Here is a 23,662-nt window from a genome sequence, read left to right as displayed (position 1 = left end):
AAAAACACAAAGAATCTTAATTTTCTCATTTCATTTTTAGAAAATGTTTGCAAAACTATTCAGAGAGACAATCATTTATATTCAGTTTTTTATAGTAAAAAGATTTTGGATTAATTTGTATGAGATATAATAATTAAAGTTTTGTTGTTTTCATTAAGGCCACTTACCTGGTAGACTGCTGCATCCAAATTACTAAGAGCTAGGAAAGCCATGTTGTTCTGAACAGCATATACCAGAGATGGTACACTCAATTTCATTAGTTCCTTTGGGCTTCCTAAGACATTTTCTTTTAAAGAAGTCTTGAATCTACCCACACTACCAGTTTCTCTTTAAAAAAAAAAAAGAAAAGAAAGATATTAAATCCAATCTGGATGGCTTCCCTTATGCTAAGCATAGTCTATATGCTCTATTATAGTTCCCTGATATAATTTAACAAACGTGATTTTATAACTGTCAGGTAATTTCAGAATGGATTTTAAAAAGAACACTGAAGACAAATGAGGCTTCCAACAATACACCAAAGGGAAAAATAATGATACCAAGTGTTATTTTTGAAATATGTAAAAAAATAATAATAATCATGTTCAGTATCCACAGAGTTCCAGAGGCTCGTCTCTCCTGAATATATGCTCCAATGCTAAGATGAAAGGGAAGTGGAATAGTATACAACTAATAAATAGCTCAAATGAATTTAATTAATTATCCAAAAACTTCCCAGGAAATTGTACACAGAGCAATAGTTTATAAACGTGTTGCCAAGAAGGGCATGGCATTTCTTCAATCTCAGCAAGAAGTCTCAAGCCTGCTTTTTAAACATAACTAACAAAAGACAAGCTGTAATGCTGTATAAATTGTCACATGCTTATTATCAGGAAGCTTTATAAAAATAATAATAATAGGAACCTTGGAAAAAGTTAAATAATAATTTTCTCAATATTCAGACAATGCATCTGACAAACATTTCAGGCAATGGAAAAACGTTTTCTATGCTAAAATAGATTATTCTCTAACCACAGCCTCAGGAAAAGCATTCCAGAAGCAACTTTTCTTATTAATTTGATTTCCTAAATAACTTCATACCAAGAAATAAGGTGCTTCTACATAGTTTGCATTAAGTCACTCAAAAGGCCTATCCACCACTGGTCGCTAATAAATAGGCATTCTTATTAATCAATGTGTCTTATTCATTTGAATCCATCCATTAGAATCTCCCAGCCAAAGAGAAAAAATAAAAGTTCTGGAGCCTATAAAAAACTGAAGACCAGACTTAGAAGTTACCTGACCTTATGTAAGTACTGCCCCCCCTGATGATATCCTGCTGAAACAACCTGCCCAATTCCTAATTCTTTTTGATGGCATGATATTGTAAACTTAAGTTAGGTAGATCCTCAGATAACATATACCAGTGGCTCCCAAACTTTTTTGGCCTACCACCCCCTTTCCAGAAAAAATATTACTTAGCACATACTATCACCTGTCACATACTATCACCACCCCCTTACAGTTATTCACCATCCCCAAATGCACCTGTGGCCATCACCACCCCCCTAGATCGCTGCAGCACCCACCGGGGGGCGGTGGCGCCCACTTTGGGAATCACTGACATACACAGTCTGTGCTGGAGCCACATACCTAGCTTAGTAGCACCTTTAAGGGCTTATGCTCTCCTGTAGCAGCCTTATAAGTCACCAGAGTAGTGCATTAGGGAAGAAAAAAACCACCTTATGGTAACTACAGTGAGGGCAGGACTGAATATAGTAAGACCATAAGGCAAATACAAACTGCTGTGTGAGGTAAGAGGAAGGAAAGATCATTTCTGAGTTGGGAAAATCAAGTACCTGGTTGTGTGAACTTTTGATCTATATTTTGAAAACGAATAGAATTTCAAAAAGCAAGATGGGCAGAAGGAAGATGGCATTGCAGAACTAAGTAATGACATAATTAAAGGCAATGAAGCAAAAGCCTGTAGAGGAGACAAAGGACATCAACCAAATAGTCTAGTTTGACTAAAGCCAAGCACATATAAGAGAAGATTGTATGAAATGAATCAAGAAAGATAAAGGAGATTCAAGGCTTTAAATAACAGAGTAAAGTGCTCAGGTACTATTTGGTAAGTCATAAGTTTTAAGCAGAGGTAAAACTGGATCATCAGATCTTTGTAAGAAGAAAGATTTGTTGGCAGCAGTAAATAGAATGGACTTGAGGTAGGAGACCAGTTAGGAAGCTATTAAATTAATCCTGTGAGCAGTAATGAAAGGCTGTTCTAATGGCAGTAAGACTAGAAAAGAAGGACTTATTTCATAAGACACTGTGGAATCAACAGCAAATGGCTAGATGGAGAAGTTCAGTCAGGCATCCTCCAAGCATCTATTGAGTGCTTTCCTAAGTGCTAGGGATACAAAGGTAGACAGTTACACTGTCGCTTCCTCAAGTAGCTCACTTTCTAATGTAAATAACTAGGTACTTAGGACTGTATAAATGGAATTAGCTCACCCTCCTTCATTCTTTAGACTTTAGCCACTAGGAATAATGTCACCCCACCCAACTTAGAATTAAGTGGGGAGGGGAAGGTCTATGACCCACATGTGATAGTGACAAATCAAAAACAAGTGACTGCCCCCTGGGCAGTCCAAAACAGTGTTGAGGCTGCCATTTGTCCACATGAAACTGGAGGTGGGCACAGGAAGTGATGAAAGATGCTATCTTTTAAATATGATGGTAATTTCCTGTGAAGGGGCTTTTAGCACTTTGAACTTGGTGTTGAAGGAGCTCAGGTGAGACCTCAGACTGCTTCCCTTTGAATTGTCACGTGGGTAAGTTAGGCTGACTCTCTCTCTCTTCCCTTGGCATTTCTGGGGGCTCTAGCCTTAAGGAGGTCTCTCTTCATAGAGGAGGCCTTGTGGCTAGAAGCCTTGTTTTAATTAACCTCTGTGCCCCCTCTGCTGGGGCCTCTGAAGCCTCCCTAGTCTGGGCCAGAGTTTCTCTCTCTCAATTTCCCTACCTTCAATCTTCCTAACTGTAAATAAGCCACCATAAAAGTCATCCTAACTTGGGTCTCTCTTATTTGGAATCGAGTAATTGATCCCTAGCGACCAAACTTTAATATCCAGTCCAACTATAATCTTCCCGTTTTCCCCTTTTACATTTTGGCAACCACGAGGTATAAAATAGATTAGGGATCCTTAACTCTTGTGTCAGAGATCCCACACTCCTCAGAATAATATTTTTAAATGGATTAAAAAAACATAAGATTACCAAGGAAAATAATTATATCGAAATAGAGTTGTTCAGATATTAAGATTTGGACAGTGGGTAAGAACTCCTGGGGTAGATGGAAAGTAATCATGGAGGAAAGGCATTAACATTTCCTGGGACTAGAAAGGCTTCCTACAGAAGACTGGATTTGAACTGAGTCTTCAAAAAAGCCAAGGAACTTCAGGGGAACATTCCAAGCATGGAATATACTGACTACAAAGGCAAGGGTCAGCAGATGGAACATCCTATATAAAGAACAGTAAGTAAGCCAGCCCGGCTACATCATAAAGTAGAAAGAAGTAAAATATTAAAGGACTAGAATGGGAGAGACTTGCCAGGTTTTTGAAGAGTTTTAAATGTCAAACAGAAGTAGTCAGCACTAAATAAACGTTTTCTGGAGGTAAGAGAAGACTGACAGATAAAATCAGGCTGTGTTGGAGAGACTTCAGGCAGCAAGAACAATTAGAAGGTAAATGCAATCACCTAGGTTAGAGCGGTAAAGGCCTATACAAGTCTGGTGGCTACGTAAATGGACAAAGGGGGACATATGAGAAATGTTGTGATGGTGGAAATGAGAAGATGTGACAACAGACTAGGAAATTAGCAGTGAGAAGTCAACGAAGTTGTGAGCCTGAGTAACCAAGAAGTTGATGCCCTTAACAGTAATAGGGAATTTGGAGAGAGATGGGGGGAATGACAAAGTTCTATTTTAGACACGAGATGTCCTGTTTGAGATGACCAAAAAGGAATCATCGTGATGCAGGACTGGTGCTCTAGACAGAGACTTAGGCTAGATATATAAATATATCTATCTGAATATATATAACTGAATGCACAGGAGCTAATGGGATAAACAATTGAGACAGTATAGAGCCATTCTTAACTTTTTTTAGCAGGCTGGTAAAATGTATAAACTCCTCAGGCTAATATGTTTAAATACACAGAATACATAGTACTGCCCAAAAAGTTGTATTAAAATATAGTAACTAAAATATTTTTTGAAAGAAGTTCATTAGAAAACCTCAATACAGAGAGAGAAAAGGCCAAAGACAAAGCTGTAGACAATACTAGTTGTTAGTAGAAATAACATGAAGATCCCAGTACCGGATTCTGAGAAGGAACACCTAGGTATGAGAACTAGGAAAGAGCAGAGTCATGAAAACTGAGAGTATATGGGCAGAGAGAGTGATCAACAGTATCAAAGGTTGCAGAGAGGATAAGGTAGATGAGGACTGGGAAAAAGCCATTAGATTCCTTCAAAGCTCAACTCAACATCTCCTATAAGGGTGATGGGTGTGGGCAGGGTGGCTCAGTGGATTGAGAGTCATGCCCAAAGACAGGAGGTCCTGGGTTCAACTCTGGCCTCAGACACTTCCTAGCTGTGTGACCCTGGGTGAGTCACTTAGCCCCCATTGTGTAATACAGGATTAATAACTGTGCCATGTTGGCTTGGGGGCAACCTGTCAGTTGCCCTGGTTAGAATGTTGACAATGGCATTAGACATAGGGCAAAGCACCAACTGCCAGTTGGGCCAAGAGTATATAAAACTCTGGAGACCCAGGGCTGGGTTCTATTCTTCCCTGTCCTCTCCCCTGATCACTCACTTATCCCTTACCCCCTGGGGCCCCAGGTTGGTGGGAGTGAGAACGTGGGTAGCTTAGGCCTAGAATAGGGTTTAAACCAATCCTGCAGAATAATTTACCAATATTATCAGCACAACTGGCAAATCCTTCAGTCATTGATCAACTTTATTTATTGTCCAGAGACCACATCAGTCTGACCCAGGGCTGCCTGCCCTGGGTCAGCAGAAGACCATCCAGACAAGACCTATTAGCAACCTTAGTCAGATAAACTTTTCATCCTTAGATCTCAGTACTTCCTAAACCCTCTTTCCACTGCCTTGTCCCCTTCACTCTGATGTCAATAAACCCCTTAGGCTTAACCCTGAGAACTCTGTGGTTATTTTCCTGCCATCTAAGGCCAACCAGGAACAGGCAACAGGAAGGGTTCTGAGCAGTTTGGGCTGGAACAAACTCCATTGCTGAAGGGCAGGAAGTTCAACATCCGCTTCCTGTCAGTTTACCATTCACCAATAGGAAACTGCTTTCTCAGCAGGGAAGGGGCTGGTAACCTGATATCTTAAAGGAGCCTGGTGTCTAGTAGTGAGAGTTTCACTTGACACTCAGTTTCCTGGGATGGTTCCTTGTTACATTTATAAACAAGTTTCAAGCCCAGCCCTGGTACAGCTCACTCCATCCTTCCAACTAGCACCATCCTCCTGCTAGCCGTATTACCAGCGTTAGGCCCTCTGACCCTATTTATTAAAATTGCCCAGCCCTTACCATTCTTCTGCCTTGGAACTAATACACAGGATTGATTCTAAGATGGAAGGTAAGGGTTTAAAAAAAAATTCCAGTAGAGGACTTCTGTGGATCCCCTGGCTCCTAATTCTTTCCCCTTTCAGATTACTGTCTTCTATGTTATATATATCTTCTATGAACCTAGTTATTTAAATGTTGTTCCCTTAATAAAATGTATGCTTCTTGAAAGTAGAGATTGTCTTTCTTTAAGTCTCTGATACTTCTTTACAGAATGTCTGGCACAGAATATACCAAATACTTGTTGACTGACTTGACAGATTAGAAAGTGAAAGAAAATAAAAGGTCAAAGAAAACATGGAATTTTAGAGAACAGATGGTTGGGTGAATGGTGACAAAATAAAGAATGTATTAAAGAAATTTAATTTAATTTAATAAATAATTTATTAAAGAAATAAAGAAAATTTGTAGGGGAAAAAAGGATGGTTTTATAAAAACAGAGTTCAAGGTGTCCCTGGATAAGTCACTTAGAGATTTCCAATAGGCAACTATAAATATGGATATAAAATCCTGACTATATCTGCAAAGTATACAAAAATATTTCTTAAAACCAGGGAACTTTGGTGCTGAAAGGAACCTTAGCAAAAATTTTAATCCAATTTCCTGACTTTGTAGATAAAAGCCAAAAAGTAAAGTGACTGGGAATCTTTTTTCAAGGTTGTGTATGCAATAATTGATGTAAATAATATCTCCATCTCAGCTTCTGGCCAAAAAATTCATCAGCCTGTATTCAATGTAATGATGAGCTTCTTCAAACTAGGCTGGTTCTTGGGCAAGGCATACAGTCTAATATTGGGCCTAGACTTGAAGCTCTTCCAGTTAGGACCTATAACTCTTATGCCCTGTTGCCAAAGTTATGGAAAATCCAATCATTTCTGGCATGCTGGTTATTATAGAAAGTGATTGTAGTGGAAAATGTTCATTATACTTATTTTAAAAATCAGAATTAAAAAAAATTTTATTTTTAAAATTTTCATTTTGCTTAAAAGGAGTAAATATAACTTATACTCTGTATAATATAACATTTTTTTCTCAAAAGAAAAATGATATAATCTACCACTAGAACAAATACCCTCAGCTAAAACTCACATTTCCATTCAAAGTGCCATGTTATTTGGGCAATGCAACATGATCTTAACTCAAAACTCAGTTATCAGAAAAAAAGAAATCCTAATTTTTAGAGATAAACGTAATTGTTGAAAATCAAATTTAAAATCTCATTTTTCAGCAAAGAACTAAATTTCAACAAAAGCACAAGAGCTATCTAAAGTGATAACACTAAACAATATATTATTATGACAACACATTCCCCTAGGACAGTGATGGGCAAACTACCAGCAGGCAGGCCAGATGAGGCCCCCTGAAATGTTCTATGCCCCCTGGGACATTATTCCTAATCTGACAAATACAATGAGTAGGATACAATACAATGAAACTTCCGAAAGAGTTGCCATAGAAATAGCCTGACAGATGAGCATTTCCTTTCCTTTGGCCCCCTCTTTAAAAAGTTTGCCTATCACTGCCCTAGGAAATACTAGAGACCTCAAACAAAACATGTTATGGAATGAGATTTGAGCTTTTCTAAAGAAAACAAGGGGGTGAGGAAGGCAAGGCAATGTCCCTTTCAAAAATAGAATCTTCTGTTCCAAAGTTCTATAATCCACATAAATTTATATGCTGAAAAAAATGTCTAATAATCAAATTTAGGTTCAGAGTAGACTTGCAGTTGGGCTTGATCCATTACTCAGGTATACAACTTCAAATATTACAAAAGCTTCCCCCAGAAGAATTAATGTGGGGGGCAGCTGGGTAGCTCAATGGATTGAGAGTCAGGCCTAGAGATGGGAGGTCCTAGGTTCAAATCTGGCCTCAGACACTTCCCAGCTGTGTGACCCTGGGCAAGTCACTTGACCCCCCATTGCCCACCCTTACCACTCTTCCACCTAGCAGCCAATACACAGAAGTTAAGGGTTTAAAAAAAATTTTTTTTAAAGCAAACAAACAAAAAAAGAGTTAATGTGGGACTGCTGAAAAGATCCTCTTCTAGAGGTAGAAGAAATCAGTGGTTCCCTCTCCCAAAAGAAAAATGTATTTTTTACAGTTAATGAAATTGGTAGATCCAAAATTGAAAATATCCTTCCATGACTTACGTTCTCCTCCTTAAACCCTAGGGAACCTGCCTTGAAGAGGAAGAGAGAAGAATGGAAATCCATTTCATGATTATGCTAGGGCTCAAGTATACAAATTAGATAAGGCACTTGTTCTCCCAGTTAATCTACTTTATATGGTGACCTAGTCTGATATGGTTAAAAAAAACAAAAACAAAAACAAAAACAAACCCTCTAAATCTGCAATGTTGTTTTGACTTGCTAAGCTGTCTCTAAGAGAAAGTTGGAGGAAAGAGAATACATATGATAGTATCTAGCAATGCCATTGAATTTTTCTCATATAGGATATGTTAATATCACTAGCAAAGGCAAAATGCTGCTCATTAGGACAAATGTCTAAATCTATGTCTCACAGAATTCTTCTACATCATTCTCTCAATCTCATCCTCCCTGACTCTAAAATGTATCCAGCAATTTAATGAGCATCCCCTGCCACCAATGTAGTGGCAAATCTGAAACTACTTTTTCAAAGAAAGAGAAGGAATAATAAAAAAAGAGTTAACAAGCCAAGAAAATTTATCCTATTTTTTCAAATAAGTTAATCATAGAAAGAATCTAGGCAACTGAGCCAGAGATAAGAATGAGAGGACGGTAAAAATGATTTTTAGGGGGTTGAACATGTCAAAGAATCTGAAAGAGCTTTCGTCTCATAACATATCACTCAAAGACAGCACAGTCCTTTAGCAAAGACATCTAATGAGATCTCAAGGACTTTAATGTGAGCTTATCCATTTCCTATCCTACTCCTCCTTTTTCAGGCTGGGACCTAGTTCACACCCTGAACCGTCATAGATTCACATAATCTCAAAAATAAAAGGAACCTTCAGAATTCATATACTCCAACTCATACAGAAAGGAATCCCCTCCACAACACACATGACAAGTAGTCATTCAGTTTTTGCATGAAGACTTTCAATGAAAGGAAAGTCATTTCTTTACTAGGAAAACCCATTCTACTTTTGGATATTTCTATTTATTGGAAAGCTTTTTTTCTTTCATCAATCCTAAATCTGTCTTTCAGCAACTGATATGTGCTGCTCCTACTTCTGCCTTTTGGAATCAATGAGAACAAGTCAAATCCCTCTTACGCATGAAGGCCAAACACTTGAAGATGACTACCGGGGCCCCCAAATCTTCTCATCTGGCCCACACATTCCCATTTCCTTCAATTAACATGGCATGGTCGCAAGGCCTGTCCTGGCTGCCCTCTTCTTTCTCTTTATCAAAGGCCTTCTAAAAAGGTGCCCATAAATGAAAACAATACCTCAAGAATGGTCTGACCAAGTAAGAGTACAGTAGGACTACCGCCTTCCTAATTCAGGACACCATGCCTCTTTTAAAGTAGCCTAAGTCTGCATTAGCTTTCTTCGCTGCCTTATCATACTGTTGACTCATATGGAGCTTATAGTCCACAAAATTCCCAGATCTTTTTTCAGATGAATGCAGTCTAACCATACCCCTCCAATCTATACTTAGGAAACTGATTTATTTTACCCCTGTGGGTTCAAATATAGGTGCTTTCAGGATGTTTCTAAAAGCCTTGGAGTCACCTGCAGTGAGATTCATGAAAGAAGTTTTAAGAGAGAAAAGGATTTGGGACAGAATCTTGGGGGATACCCAGGAGGCATATTATGGATAATAAGCCAGCAAGAGAGACTAAGGAGTCTTCATATACATTAAGAAGAGAATCAGGGGGCAGCTGGGTAGCTCAGCGGATTGAGAGTCAGGCCTAGAGATGGGAGGTCCTGGGTTCAAATCCAGCCTCAGACACTTCCCAGCTGTGTGACCCTGGGCAAGTCACTTGACCCCCATTGCCTAGCCCTTACCACTCTTCTGCCCTGGAACAATACACAGGATTGATTCCAAGATGGAAGGTAAGGGTTTAAAAAAAAAATTAAAAAAAAAAAAAAAAAAAAAAAGAGGAGAATCAGAATATACTCTTCTGGCATCAAAAAAAATCAAAGTATCCAAGAAGAAAAGGGTGGTCAGCAGTGTCAAATGATGCAGAGAGGTTAAAAAAGAATGAGGACCAAAAAAATAAATAAATAAAATAAAAAGAATGGGGGCCAAAATAAATAAGTAGATAAATAAATGAATAAATAAATAAATGGCCATCAGATAAGGGAAATTAGGTAACTTCAAAGAAAAGTTTCACTTGAGTGATCATGTGAAAACCCAGATTAAAAGTTTGAAAACAATAGGTCCACTGAAGGATTCTTCAGGAGGGAGGAATTTGGACATGTTTGTAGGCAACAAGAAAAGAATCAGCAAATAGGGATAGATGGAAGATTAAGAAGAAAGGAAACAATCTCAGGAGAAGATAGGAATGAATAATACATAGTGACTCACTACCATATATATATAGCACTTAAAAAGTTGGGGCAACTTTTCTTGCAATAATCCTATTATAAATATACATATATATCAGGTTTAATAAATATTTGTTAAAAGTAAATTAAGTAAATAGTACAAGTATTACAGTACTATCTCCATTGCACAGATAAGGAAAAATGACTTAGGAGAAGTTTAAATGACTAGTTAAGGTATATAGCTAATAAATGTCAGGGCCAGGACACAAATTTGGATCTCCTAACTAAAAGAAGTATGTAGAGGAGGTTTTAAATCTAACTCATCCTTATCATTATATGTCCTAACTTTATTTGCCTCCAATACCACATTTCCAAATATGTCCAATATGGAACTCATTATCTTTCCCCCATAATCCTATTCCCTTCCTACTTTCTCTATTACCATAAAGGAGGGCAACACTGCCTCACCACACTCTTTTTTTTCCCCCTTGGGAAATAAGAGGATGGAGGAGTCATCTTGGATTCCATTATTTCTTACTGCTCATATCCAATTTTTTGCCTGTCAATTTCGTCTTTGCATCATCACACCAATATATCCTTCTCTCCTCTGACACTGCCACCACTGTCAATCCACTCTCATCAATCATGCCTAGACTACTGTCTGTTTGTGGGCCCTAACTCAAGTCTCTCCCCACTCTAATCCATCCCTTATTTAGCCACCAAAGTGATTTTTTTAAAGCCTAGATCCAACCACACCATCCTCCTACTCAATAACCTCCAATGGCTTCCTATTGCCTTCAGAAGCAAATATAAACTGCTCTGTTTGGCATTCTAAGCCCTCCATACCCTAGCCCCTTCCTTCCTTTCCAGACTTCTTTACACCTTACTCTTTTTCATCCAGTGACAATTGGCATTTTGTTCCATAAACAAGATACTCCGTCTCTTAGACAGACCTGGCTGTCCCCTCATGCTTATCTCCTCCACTCCAACTATTAACCTCCAAGACTTCCTTTAAGACCCAACTAAAATCCCACCTTCAAAAGGAAGTCTCCCCAACTCCTCTTAATTCCAATGCCTTCTTTCCCTCTGTTAATTATTTCTTATTCATCCTGTTTGGAGATTGCTTTGTATATATTTGTTTGCATGTTTAGATTATAAGCTCCTTAAGAACTGTGACTATCTTATGCCTCTTTTTGTAACCCTACACACAGTACCTACAACATGTTAGGCACTTAATAAATGTTTACTGAGTTATTCAACTATCAGCTGCAACATTTCCTTCCCATTATATATGTGTAAGGCAACATAGTTCAGTGGAAAGAGAACTAGGTAAGAAGTCAGGAACCTGGATTCAAATCCTGATTCTGTTACTTGCAGAGACCTACCCAAGGTCACACAAGTAAATGTAGGAAGTAAATTAAGGGAAAGAGTTAATTTCAGGGATTAACTTTAAGAGGAAAAGAAGAGAATTTGGATACAAACCCTGGGAGAGAATTCTGAGGAGAGAGGGATTGTGGGGGTTGTATGGCAATTAACTGCCATTTGCACTCTCTGCCTTGATCTCCACCAAAATGGAAGGAGGTGTTTTGCTCTGACAGAGTTTCCCTTGCAAGTCCAAAATCTCTTGTATCCCAATTCCCTTCTTTTCCTCTTAAAGCTAATCCCTGAAATTAACTCTATCCCTTAACTTACTTCCTACATAATACCTCTCAGGGTTATCTCTAAAATGAAGGAGTTAGAGTCAATGACCATTTCAAGTCCTTTCTAGCACCAAATGTATGATACCATGCTATCTTAGAAGGGATTCCAGATTCCAAAATTTTTAAAAGGAAAAAAAAAATTTAAACTGAAGATTACTGAAAATTTTGGGAAACGTATCAGCTAATTTAAAACAGAAATATCCATCTTGGGGGCAGCTGGGTAGCTCAGTGGATTGAGAGCCAGGCCTAGAGATGGGAGGTCCTGGGTTCAAATCTGACCTCAAACACTTCCCAGTTGTGTGACCCTGGGCAAGTCACTTAACCCCATTGCCTAGCCCTTATGACTCTTCTGCCTTGGAGCCAATACTGTGTATTGGCTCCAAGACAGAAGGTAAGGGTTTAAAAAAAAATATCCATCTTAATGGCAAAATGAGCTATGGTATAAAGTTATGTTATAAAATGATAATCTTACATGGTATTGATGAAAGAAAAAGAAAATATGAACTCTCAGTTTCCTAAATTAACTTTCACTGTTCCTAAATTAATTACTAAATTGCGCTGTTAAGTTCAATCTAGAATTCAGTATCATGAATCCAAAACTGGAGCAAATAAAGTCAAGAGGGAATACTGAAATAAAACCCCCCAAACCCTACTTTAATAAAGGATTTTCCAATTATATTCCATAATGATTTCTGCAAAAGGTTTTCACAAAAAAAAAATAATAAACACATAATAATTTACCCTGTTTAGACAAATTAGGTTTTGTGAAGGATATGATTGATTCTTATCTTAGGGGTAGGAGAGAATGATAGAAGTCTTTTAAGTATTTGAAAAGTTGTATCATATGTAAAAGGAATAAGACTTCTATAGCCCCAAAAGTAGAAATTGCAAAAGACTTCAGCTTTACATAAGAAAAAACTCCTTTATAGTTACAAAGATTCTTAACCTGGGGTCCACAGACATCCAGAGTGTCTGTGGAGAGATTTTAGGGTTTCTGAGATTATGGAAGGGAAAAAAATTTATCTCTATTTCAGTATCATTGCTTTCCCTTGGAGTATTATATATATAAATGTATGCATTTAGAAAATGATTGTGAGAAGGGTCCATAGATTTCAGATCGCCAAAGACCATGACACAAAAATGGTCAAGATCCTCTGAATTAGGGCAATCTCAAAGCGGGATAGGTTCCCTTGGGATCCTAAATTAGTGGGATCTCCTTCACTAAAGATTTGCAAGTGAAAGTTAAATAACTACTTCTCAGGTGTATTTTGGAGCAATTTCCTAATCCAATACAGGTTGGTCTAAAACAGTGGTTCCCAAACTTTTTTGGCCTTACCACCCCCTTTCCAGAAAAAATATTACTTAGCCCCCTGGAAATTATTTTTTTTATTTTAATAGCAATTAAAAGGAAAGATAAATGCACCTGTGGCCATCACCACCCTCCTGGATTGCTACAGCTCCCACCAGGAGGGGGTAGCGCCCACTTTGGGAATCACTGCTCTAAATGGTCCTCTGAGAGGCATCTTCCACTCAAATTTAATGTTTACTCCTCCTCTCCTTGCAATATACTCCTTGAAATCACAGTATAAAGAACTTTTTAATGATATCATTTTCGATCAATATTACTTCCTAAGTAAGTTAATCAGTAAGCAGTTATTATGCACTCACTTTATGCCTAGAATGACACTAAGCATTGTGGATAGAAAAACAAAATGTCAAAAAAATATGTAATTGCATATAGTAAAATCCAATCAACTTTGCTATTAATTGGGAATTTGCTACATTATATTATTCTCATTGAATAAAAACTTTAAAATAATTTTAACTGAAAACTTTTTGTATTTTATTTATGAATAAAAACAATCCAGGCTACAATCATTACTTTTTCCCAAAAGCTGGGATCTAAAATGAGGGGTTCACAGCATTCAGGCTAGAAAGGACCTTGAGGCCATCATTTCGATTTAAAGATGAGAAGCAAAAGAGAAAGTGACTTTTCCCAAAATCACAAAGGTAATATGTAGCCACACTGAAATGTGAACACTAGAATGCCTATTTAAAATCCAATGCTCTTTTCAAAACAATATGCCTCTTAATTTAATTTCAACTCTAATGTTTTGGACACATTATACAAAATTAAAGTACTACTATATAATATCATAATATATAACTATATAATAATTTTTATGTAATCTGCATATAATACTGTATATTTATACATAAAAGATATATATTTATAATTATGTATTATATAACTTTTTATTACCAAATCCATTTCAGTAGCTAATTTTCTAAGAACTATAAATGTTTACTAGGCAAAACCATATAGTTCTGGAAACTCTACTCAAGAAACCAAAGTTCACTAAAATCTATTCAAGTACACATGCCAATTTTGAAAACTTTTGTTGGCCACCATTTTGCTTTAAATAAGACTTAAGGTATACCTCAACATCTTTTTATTATAATGTCAAACTTGGTTACAACTTCCACCTTCTTCAAAAGTTACTGTAGGATGAACAAATTTTAAATGCTAAAATAGAAAACTTTTAATTCACTTAATTAATATATATTTGTAACTTATATAAAATCACACTGTTTTTCAAAAAAATTCAGGGAAACCAGGAAACAGTTTATGTATTTCCGTGAAAGAAAAAAAAAAGTCACAATGTTTGACAAATGTTAGCTGACATGGCAAACCCATCTACTTTGCTGTGTTGGCTGAACACAATGTGCATTTAACAAATGTGGAAACTCATCAGTGACTGATTATTCTCAATCACATAACCAAAAAGTTGGCTGACAAATCTAGGATCATTCACTGAATATAACTAATAATGCAAAATGCAAAAATGACATAAAGTGATCCATTCATATCAGTCCTGTTTTTATTTTTGTTATAATACGCATGTTTTTATACCAACACTCATTATAGATTATTGGATAAAACTGGGAAATGTGAAGAGACAATAAAATAAAAGTATTAATAACCAAGCTTTTCTGGCTAAAAAAAAATCCATGACCTTATTTCAAGTACCAAATGTAGAAGAAATGAAAATATGACACTCCCCAATTTGGCTTTTTTTCTAACCCTCAGGTGGTATCTATGTTATCAAATCATTGAATATAGTACCCTGATTCCGGAAAACTAAAAATAAAGCTACAATTTACCAGGAAAATACAGTAGATTTAGCATTAATATTTTAAGCCAAAATGTGATGAACAATCCCTGAAATGTTGTCCTAGAAAAGCAAAACTGAAAATGTAGAGGGAAAAATCACAATCAACATTGTTCCCAAATACATAATAATAACTGCTAGAATTTATCTAGAGCTATAAGGTTTGCAAAGCACTTTCTAAATATTAAAGCATTTTATCCTCACAACAACCTTGGGGATATGTGTCTTACTACTCCCATTTTATAGATGAGGAAACAGAGGCATGGAAGTAATTCACCCAAAGTCATACGGTTAATATGTTTATGAAGTCAAATATGAATTCTGGTCTTCCTGACTCTAGGGCCATTAGACCTACCTAGCGTTGTTCTTCTAATTTTTTTGTAATTACAAGTTTGGAATCAAGTTGGTCTAGAAATATATACAATCAGTTTTACTTTAAAATGTTCTTGAGAAAACAATACAAATTATTAACTTTATTAAATCTCAACCCCTTGAACACATACCTTTTTATATTCTATGTGATGAAACTGGAAGTATGCAAAAAACACTTCTGATGCATACCAAAATATGATGGTTGTCTCAAGAAAAAGCACTTTGTACAACTATTTCGAAAGCTGAACTAGCTGCGTTTTTTTCCACAGAATGTTATTTTTACCTGAAAGAATGACTAAAGAAAAATGGTTTTTCAGACATTTTCTCAAATATAAAGGAAGTGAAACTGTCACATGAATTAAAAACCACTGACAGTACTTGTTACCAATTACCTAATTTGCGCTTTCATATAAAATCTGGGAAAGTTTTATCTACCATCTTGAGTTTGTCAGGTTCTCAATACTTTTCTGATAAGATCAGAAGTTACATCAACATGCAATTTTTTTCTGTTGTATAATGAAATGTATCAACATTTGCTCAGTGAAACAACTCAAGGGGCAGTTGCATGGTGCAGTGGATCAAACAGTGGGACTAGAGTAAAAAAGATCCAAGTTCAAATAATGGCCTCAGACATTTACTCCCTGTGTGTGAACTGGGCAAATCACTTAATTTCTGTCTGCCTCAATTTTCTCAACTGTCAAATAGGGATTATAAGAGAACTTATTTCACAGGGGTTGTTGGGAGTATTAAATGAGATAATTATAAAGCACTTAGAAGAGTGCTTGGAACACACAGTAAGCAGATTATAAATATTAGTTATTATTATTAACAATATTTCCAAGCATTTTTGATATTACAAAATCAGGCAAAAGGGACAGCTAAGTGGCTCAGGAAATAGGGAGTCAAGCCAGGGGACAGGAGGTCCTGGGTTCAAATTTGACCTCTAAACACTTCCTAGTTGTGTGACCCTAGGGAAGTCATTCAACGGCAACAGCAACACCTAACCCTTACAACTCTTCTGCCTTGGAACCAACACTTAGTATTGATTCTAAGACAGAAGGTAAGGGCTTGAAAGAAGAAAATCAGGCATAAATTCAAAGTGCAAGATAGACCAATTAATTTTAATGTAACAAAAATATGAAAAATTCATTGATATGGTTTCAGATCCCACATTGCAACTAACCTATAAGAAACTACCACTTGTTCCCTGATTAACCTATTCACTTCAAAAAAGTTGCATTTTATATTTCATTTTTTATATTTATATTTCAGCATCACTTGTGTTTCTTGGCAAGCATTCACATAAAAGAAAATCTTCAAAGATTAGTTGGTGCTGATAATGGATGAATATTAAAAGGGCAAGTCTAACTAGGTCTGTAGATTCATCCTTTTATAAGGTAATAAAAGTATAATTTTGCAAATGAAATATTATCAATTATTTTCAATTGCTATTGTATTGTTATAAATATTATCATTTATTCATCTTATTAAATAAACATTAATGAACCTTTTTTGTACAAATGAAGGACTTCTGAAAATGCTCTTAAAATATTTCTTCCTTTTCCCAGTTACATATCTGTGTAAGGCTGATTTTCTTAATATGAGTTCAATCAAAATATATCAAATGCATAAGTAGATATAAGAATCTGTCATATTTTAAGCAAAACATGAAAGAAATCAACAAAAAATATGAAATGCCAATCTTCTTACTAATTTTTTGTTTCAAAAAATTGTAATTTTTCATAAAATGTTATTTGTTAACACATAATATGCTTATTATCTTAAACTAATAAATATTTTTAAATGAATCTGTTTTAATTTCTAACATGGTAAATATCAATAGATATAACCATAAGCCAAAGTTCTTTGGGGTCCTCAACAATTTTTAACAGACCAAAAAGTCTGAGAACTGCTAATTTTCCACCCACATTATGTGAATACCCCTAGGAGAAGAATATGGACAGGAGTCATATAGGATAAGTGGGCAAAGATGGGTTGATATCTACATTGTGGGAGGGAGAACTCAATCAATGAGATCACAGAGCCATCAAAATATTGAGGCACTTCTAAAGTCAACAAATTTCAAATTCTGAATTCCACAAAATTCAAGAAAAAAATTTAAAATAATTATTAATTACCTACTAAATGTAAGTCATTCAACTAGGTGAGACATAATAATGAAACAAACAGAAAATAAAAACAAATCTCTGTCCTCAAGGGGTTTCCAATCTAGTAAACAATAGTACTAAATATAAAATCCCCAGACTTGTCTCATTTTAATTTTAAATGAGAATTAACAAAATGTTTCCCCCCCTTTGGAAATCAAGTTTACATCTTCAGAAGTCCTTCATTTGTACGAAGAAGGTTCATTAATGTTTACCCTTTAAAATAGTTGTCTGAATAAATGAAGATAATACTAAAAGGCAGAAGAACTCAAACCGAATGCAACATGCACTATTATTTCTAGATTACTTATGCTGGAGCACATGCCTTCCTCTCAATACATGGATAGAGAGCTATAAAAGCAGATTATATATTATCAATTGTGGTTGCTCTGTTAAATCGTTCTGCTTAACATTTCTATCTACCCTACCCCCAGTATAAGGAAGAGCAGCATAGTGAAAAGAGGTCCAAGTTCAATTTCTCCTTCTGACATACTAAATATGGAAACATGGGCAAGGGACATAACTTCTTAGTCTCAGACAACTCTCTAAACCTACAAGTTACAGAACCATTGCCAACCTGCATCATTGGAAGGAGTGTCCACACCAAGAGTTACTCAAACCAATTAAATCACTGATCTAAGACCAGAAAAAAATATTAGAGTATTATTGGGAAGGGGAGAATTACTGGGAAATGAATATAGAATAAAAATCAAAACAGATTAACATAGAATTTTCAAAACAAATTAGGGTTTGTTTGTTTTTTTAAACCATTATCTTCTGCCTTGGAACCAATACTTCTTCCAAGGCAGAAGAGTGGTAAGGGCTGGGCAATGGTGGTTAAGTGATTTGCCCAGGGTCACACAGCTAGGAAGTGTTTGAGACCACATTTGAACCTAAATTGTCCTACAGATATCAAAACAGACCATTTAAATTTCTGTGTGTCATTACTGATTAAAATTGTATGCAGAGGAGGAAGAGGATATCTAGGTCATATAGTTTTAGCATAAATACAACCTCTATATTGTTTGCTATTCTCGGCATCTACAAATTATATAACTGTCACACATAGCAGGAAATAGAGCATTTTAAAAATCACATGTGCTTTGGGCATGTTAAGGCATAAGCAATAAAATATGCATTATATTTTAGTATCATTTATCTATTTGAAGAAAAAAAATGATTCTCATACTTCAGAGCCCTGTGCTCCTTGTAAATTAATGGGGTAATCTCTCAAATATCTATAATTCCATAATGAATTTATTCATTATGTGCTCTCTCTCCTGCTTTTATTATCTTGAGCCACTTTACTTATTAGCACAGGTGATTTAGGAAGAGTGCCTTTCCTCTATGATTACTTTCCATCTACCCCAGATAAGAGGTAAAACATAAATTTTCCAAGTTTTTAATGTAAAGAATTTGTGAAAAATAGTTGTCACTAAAAGTTAAAAGGCTATTTAGGTTGTCTGTGGGTTTTAATTTCAGTTTCCCTTTCTGTTGCTAATACCTTAATGGTAATAAATATACTCAATACATTTATTTTTTTAAGCTACTATTTATTATGGTAACCATATGACCATACATAGTCAAATACAATAGAGGTGAATAAGTATCAGGTCAGGAGAAAGGACTAATTATAAATTTTAATTTGATATTCTTTTTTGAAACATATTCTTGAGTGTTGTATATTTGGGAGGGTTAGTTTTCATTCTTGAATACAATGTAATAATATGCACTAGTGATTTATGAAAGTCCTAATTTTTGTCAGTTATTTAACTTCTTGAAATTTGAAAAAAATAAATAAATGTAAATAGAGACTAGTATGGGATGTGATAAAAAAAAAATCAAACCTACTGAATTTGAATGATCAAAACCAGCAACAAAACATATAAAATATTTTTGATGTTCTGGCAATAATTGTCATCAATTACTACTAACTATCCATAAAGCTTCAGCAATCACATAGAAGACAAAGAAGGTAGAGTCTCTTACCTATAATAACTTGGTGTATAATAATTCAAACCCTGCAATAAACTATCAAACCATAAGAAGAAAATGCTTTAGAAAATTCATTTTACTGTTTCAATAATGCAGATGTGAAGGCCATGACTATACATATGGACACATTAAATGTCATTGTCACTATGTAGGGTGTGTACACACTCCTATATGTGTACCTACATATCTGTGTGTCCACGTGTATAGTAGACAACAATATTTTATGATGTTAAGCTGTGAAGCTGGCGAGAATAATTATTAATATTCTGCTAACGTCTCCATAGGGAGTATATAAATCCTATTCATGCTACTTTTGAGATAAAAAGCACAATGGGAAAACTCACTGAACAAGACTCACTGAACAAGAAAACCATTTGAGTCCCAGGTCTGCCATTTCTGGCCACATGACCTTAAGTAAATCACTAGATCTATTTCAGGGCACTTAGTTTCTTCTTCTATCAAGTTAGAGGTATGAACTACATGTTCTATAAGCTCTCTATCCAGCTCTAAGAATCATTGAATCTAATTATAGATTAGTTGGGGCCCCATTTCTCCAAATCAAGTTGGCTTGAACAGCTTTGCTTTGAATATTGTTCTGACTATAGCATATTTGAAATGTTAAATGGAATAGTAATAGAGTGCTCAGTTTGGGAGACCGGAATTCTACTTCTGACACTCACTATATATGTGATTCCACATGATAAAATCACTTATCCTATGCACTTCCATTCTGTCAATTCTAAAATGAAAGTAATACTAGTAATACCCACCTGGACAGGGCGTTGAGAGACTCAAATGAGATAATATGTGAAAGCACTTCACAAATCTCAAAGTGATTTTTAAATGTCAGTATCCATATTAAAGAATCAGCATCATAGTTCTTGTCACATGATTTTATAAGGTCTGTTACTACTTTGACTGATTCTAGTTTGTCCCCTTCTGTGTGGTGCCAAATTTCAGAGGGTTTCCCCATTATACCTGATGGCAACACAAGAAATCAACAGATGAGAGCTTCAGATCAAAGCAATTTATTAGAGGGTTTTATTACAGAATAAAGCAGCAATTCATTGATTCCCCACCCCCACCCATTCCACTACACAGGAATAGGCAAAAAATATAATCTTCCTCTAAAATATTTTATTAATGAGATCCTATTTATAAAACTTTGTGCTAGACTCTGTGAGAGAATCCAGAGAAGCATAACAAATGGTTCCTACCCTCAGGTGTCCCCTATTTTCTACTCTCTCTGCTAGGTAATTTCATCCATTTCCACAACTTTATAATTACCTCTACAAGGATGTGTCACAAATCTATATATGGAGCCTCAAATTCACCTTGGAGTAGCAGACTTATCTTTAATTGGCTCTTGGACCTCACCACAAAGTGTAAGGAAGGCCAACAAAACTGGAACTACTACAATTCTATCATGTCTGGTTATTGCAGTGCTAGACTCCTATTTATCATGTATCTATGTAAAGATGTTTGCTATTTTACCAATTTTTGTAAGTACAAGTGCTAGCTATAAGCATAAATGAACTGATATGCTTGCCAAAGACATTCATATGCTATTTTGTTGGCAACTTAAGGCCTTTTCTCCTTAAGAACAGAATCATTACTAAGTTTCCTCATTCCTACCTAGATCAATATACATTCCTGCCTAGATCAGTATAAACATGTAGAATCTCAAGGGGGAACTTAAACTGTAACAAAAATTAAATTATATTTTTAAAAAAGAAAGATAAGAATCTCAAGGGAAAATTATAAACTTGTCTTTATAAAACACTTCATTAGTCTCACTTTAATAAGCCTCTAGGCCATTTCCCTTAGCAATGGAAAAACAGATTAGACAAACCGCAGCCACCCTTAACTCCCCAAAAAACATATCCTTTATGATGAGTTTTTATCTTAAATACCACTGAAATTTTTTTGAATTTCACTATTTTTGCCTTATATCCCTAAACTTTTGGGAAGATCACTGTTTCCAAAATTATGATCATTCTCAGCTCAATCCAAGTGAAGTAGTCTAGAAGATTTTTTTATATCACCATATTTTCTATAACAGATTTTTTGATCCTAAATCAAGATAAGGACTAACTTTCTGATCCCACTCCCACTGTCTAATTCAGTCAGTCACTACCCTGGGAACTAGAAGAATCCAATATACCTAATGTGTATCAGAGATGGGAACTTTTCATATGTAGCACCTCCTATGGGCTACTTCCAACTTCACTCAAAGGCTAGATTCAAGGTATTCTGTAAATCCACATTCATAAAGCTACAGGTGGCAAGCCCCATCACTGCACTTCCCTTTAATAGTCAGCCAGTAAACATGATAGCAAAAAATAGTTGACTAAGATAGCACAGTAAGAACTGTAACTAGAAACCATGCCCCACAAAACTAGAAATTGTCCCATCAATACACATAGCATCAGTAGGAACAATGGGCACATATAAAGAATATAAACAGTTCTAAAATTGCATAAGTTGACCATTTCGCAGACCTTCATATAAAGTGATTTTTATGTAATGAGAATTTGCTCAGACATGGGGAAGGAAGGAAGACAAGAAGAGGAACTCAAACCCTGGAGGGAAAGGCTGGCAGGTGGTTCAAGGATACATGAGGGCCAGGGGCAGAGAAGGGAGAGCAGGGGGAAGAAGAGTGGAGGGGAGATACCCAGGAGCCAGACAAGAGAGGATGGGCGACACCTGGGGTCAGAGACAGACACACCATACCTGAACACAGACAGACACGAGATGGGGAGAGCAGGACAAAGGTATCCTCTCTCAGCACCAAAGGTCTCAGCCATAGTGCTCTCTCCATGCATCTATTCTTCTGCTTTCACTTGGAAGGTTTTTTTAGTGGGGGTGGGGACAGGCCAGAGTGCAAGGCCAAGGATAGGAGCAGAGAGAGCAAGCACTGTACTACTACTGTACAGTAAGCATATATGTTACTTGGGAATGTGTATTTCTTTCAGAATTCTTTATGTAAAGTCAAATTTGCATAAAGCAAATTTATATAAAGCAAGAACAGTATGTTCTCTGATAAAGATATACACATATGGAAAACACCCATGACCACTGCAATTCCTATCTCTGCAAACCCTCCTTGGCACGGCATCTCTACTGGAAAAGTCAGTCAACTTGGATCCTAGACCTACTCCTCTTAGCAGCTCAACTCCCTAATTTTCAAAGCTGACTTGCTTTTCATTCCATAGCTGACTCTTCTCTACTGCTAAAAGTCAGTCCTAGGGGATGCCTTGACTGATAGCTTAAGCATTTCTCTTCTGGTTTTTCAAGGGAAGAAGCTGATTCTTTGGGATCAAAGGTTAGCTGTCTTGATTCCATCATTAACACCTTATTGTCTTCTGTTATGGCCTCTTACATTCTGTGACCTCCTTTACTAGTCTGGAGCTTCTCAGGGGTCTTCAGATCAATGCTCCTAATATATATATATATATATATATATATATATATATTGAATATATACATATATATATGTAAAAAAGGGAAAATTCATATGCCAACTTCAATGTGGTATCTGAAAGCCAGCCCCTACCTTTCCCTCCCTTCTCAACTAGCCATTTCTAGAGCTAACATCTAAGGGTGCTGACTCTTGGGAGTGTTTCTTCTGCCTCCACTAGCTGATATGTTGCTCTGAGAACTGGAAGAAACCTAACTCAAGACACAGATCTGAGGAATATTATCTCATCTCCAGGTCTCCTAGACTGCTCTGTCTACAAAGATCATTCTTTAGTAAACTTCATTATGATTCATTCTCTTCCTGAATATAGTAGTTAATCACAAAATAATTTATTTAGACAGTAACTGTCACTAAATGGAGACAGTAATATGAACAGGGGAATACAATCAATTACCCTTTTCAACTGATATCTGAAAATTCCAAAAATAACCCTGATTCACTTGGGGGGGAAAAGGAATAGGGTACTAAAATACCAGGATGTCTTAGTGACTCAGACCTGAAACTTAAGAAGTGGCTTATATATGACTCTTTCTTGTCCAACAACATTTAATAAGTTGGCAAAGTTCTACCAATTTCTATCTCTACAGAAAATTTCTTAACCTGGGACCAAACATGTGGATAGGAAAAAACTAAAGCTTTATTCTAATTGTCAAAACTGAAATTTAG

At 36.0% G+C, this 23,662-nt stretch overlaps 1 protein-coding gene across 1 annotated transcript in view; it reads right to left on the bottom strand.

Annotated features, from left to right (window-relative positions):
* SLC35A1 (solute carrier family 35 member A1) overlaps positions 1-23,662 on the bottom strand; it is a 72,555-nt gene that overhangs the window by 10,484 nt on the left and 38,409 nt on the right. Inside the window, exon 3 of the mRNA XM_044675385.1 lies at positions 168-327. Within this exon, the coding sequence (XP_044531320.1) occupies positions 168-327 (160 nt within the window). The remainder of the gene's footprint in view (positions 1-167; positions 328-23,662) is intronic.

The sequence above is a fragment of the Gracilinanus agilis genome, chromosome 4 (genome assembly GCF_016433145.1).
Source record: "Gracilinanus agilis isolate LMUSP501 chromosome 4, AgileGrace, whole genome shotgun sequence".
In the NCBI taxonomy this organism is placed as follows: domain Eukaryota; kingdom Metazoa; phylum Chordata; class Mammalia; order Didelphimorphia; family Didelphidae; genus Gracilinanus; species Gracilinanus agilis.
The sequence above is the reverse complement of the archived record's forward strand: the minus strand, read 5'-3'. Positions and strand labels throughout refer to the sequence as shown.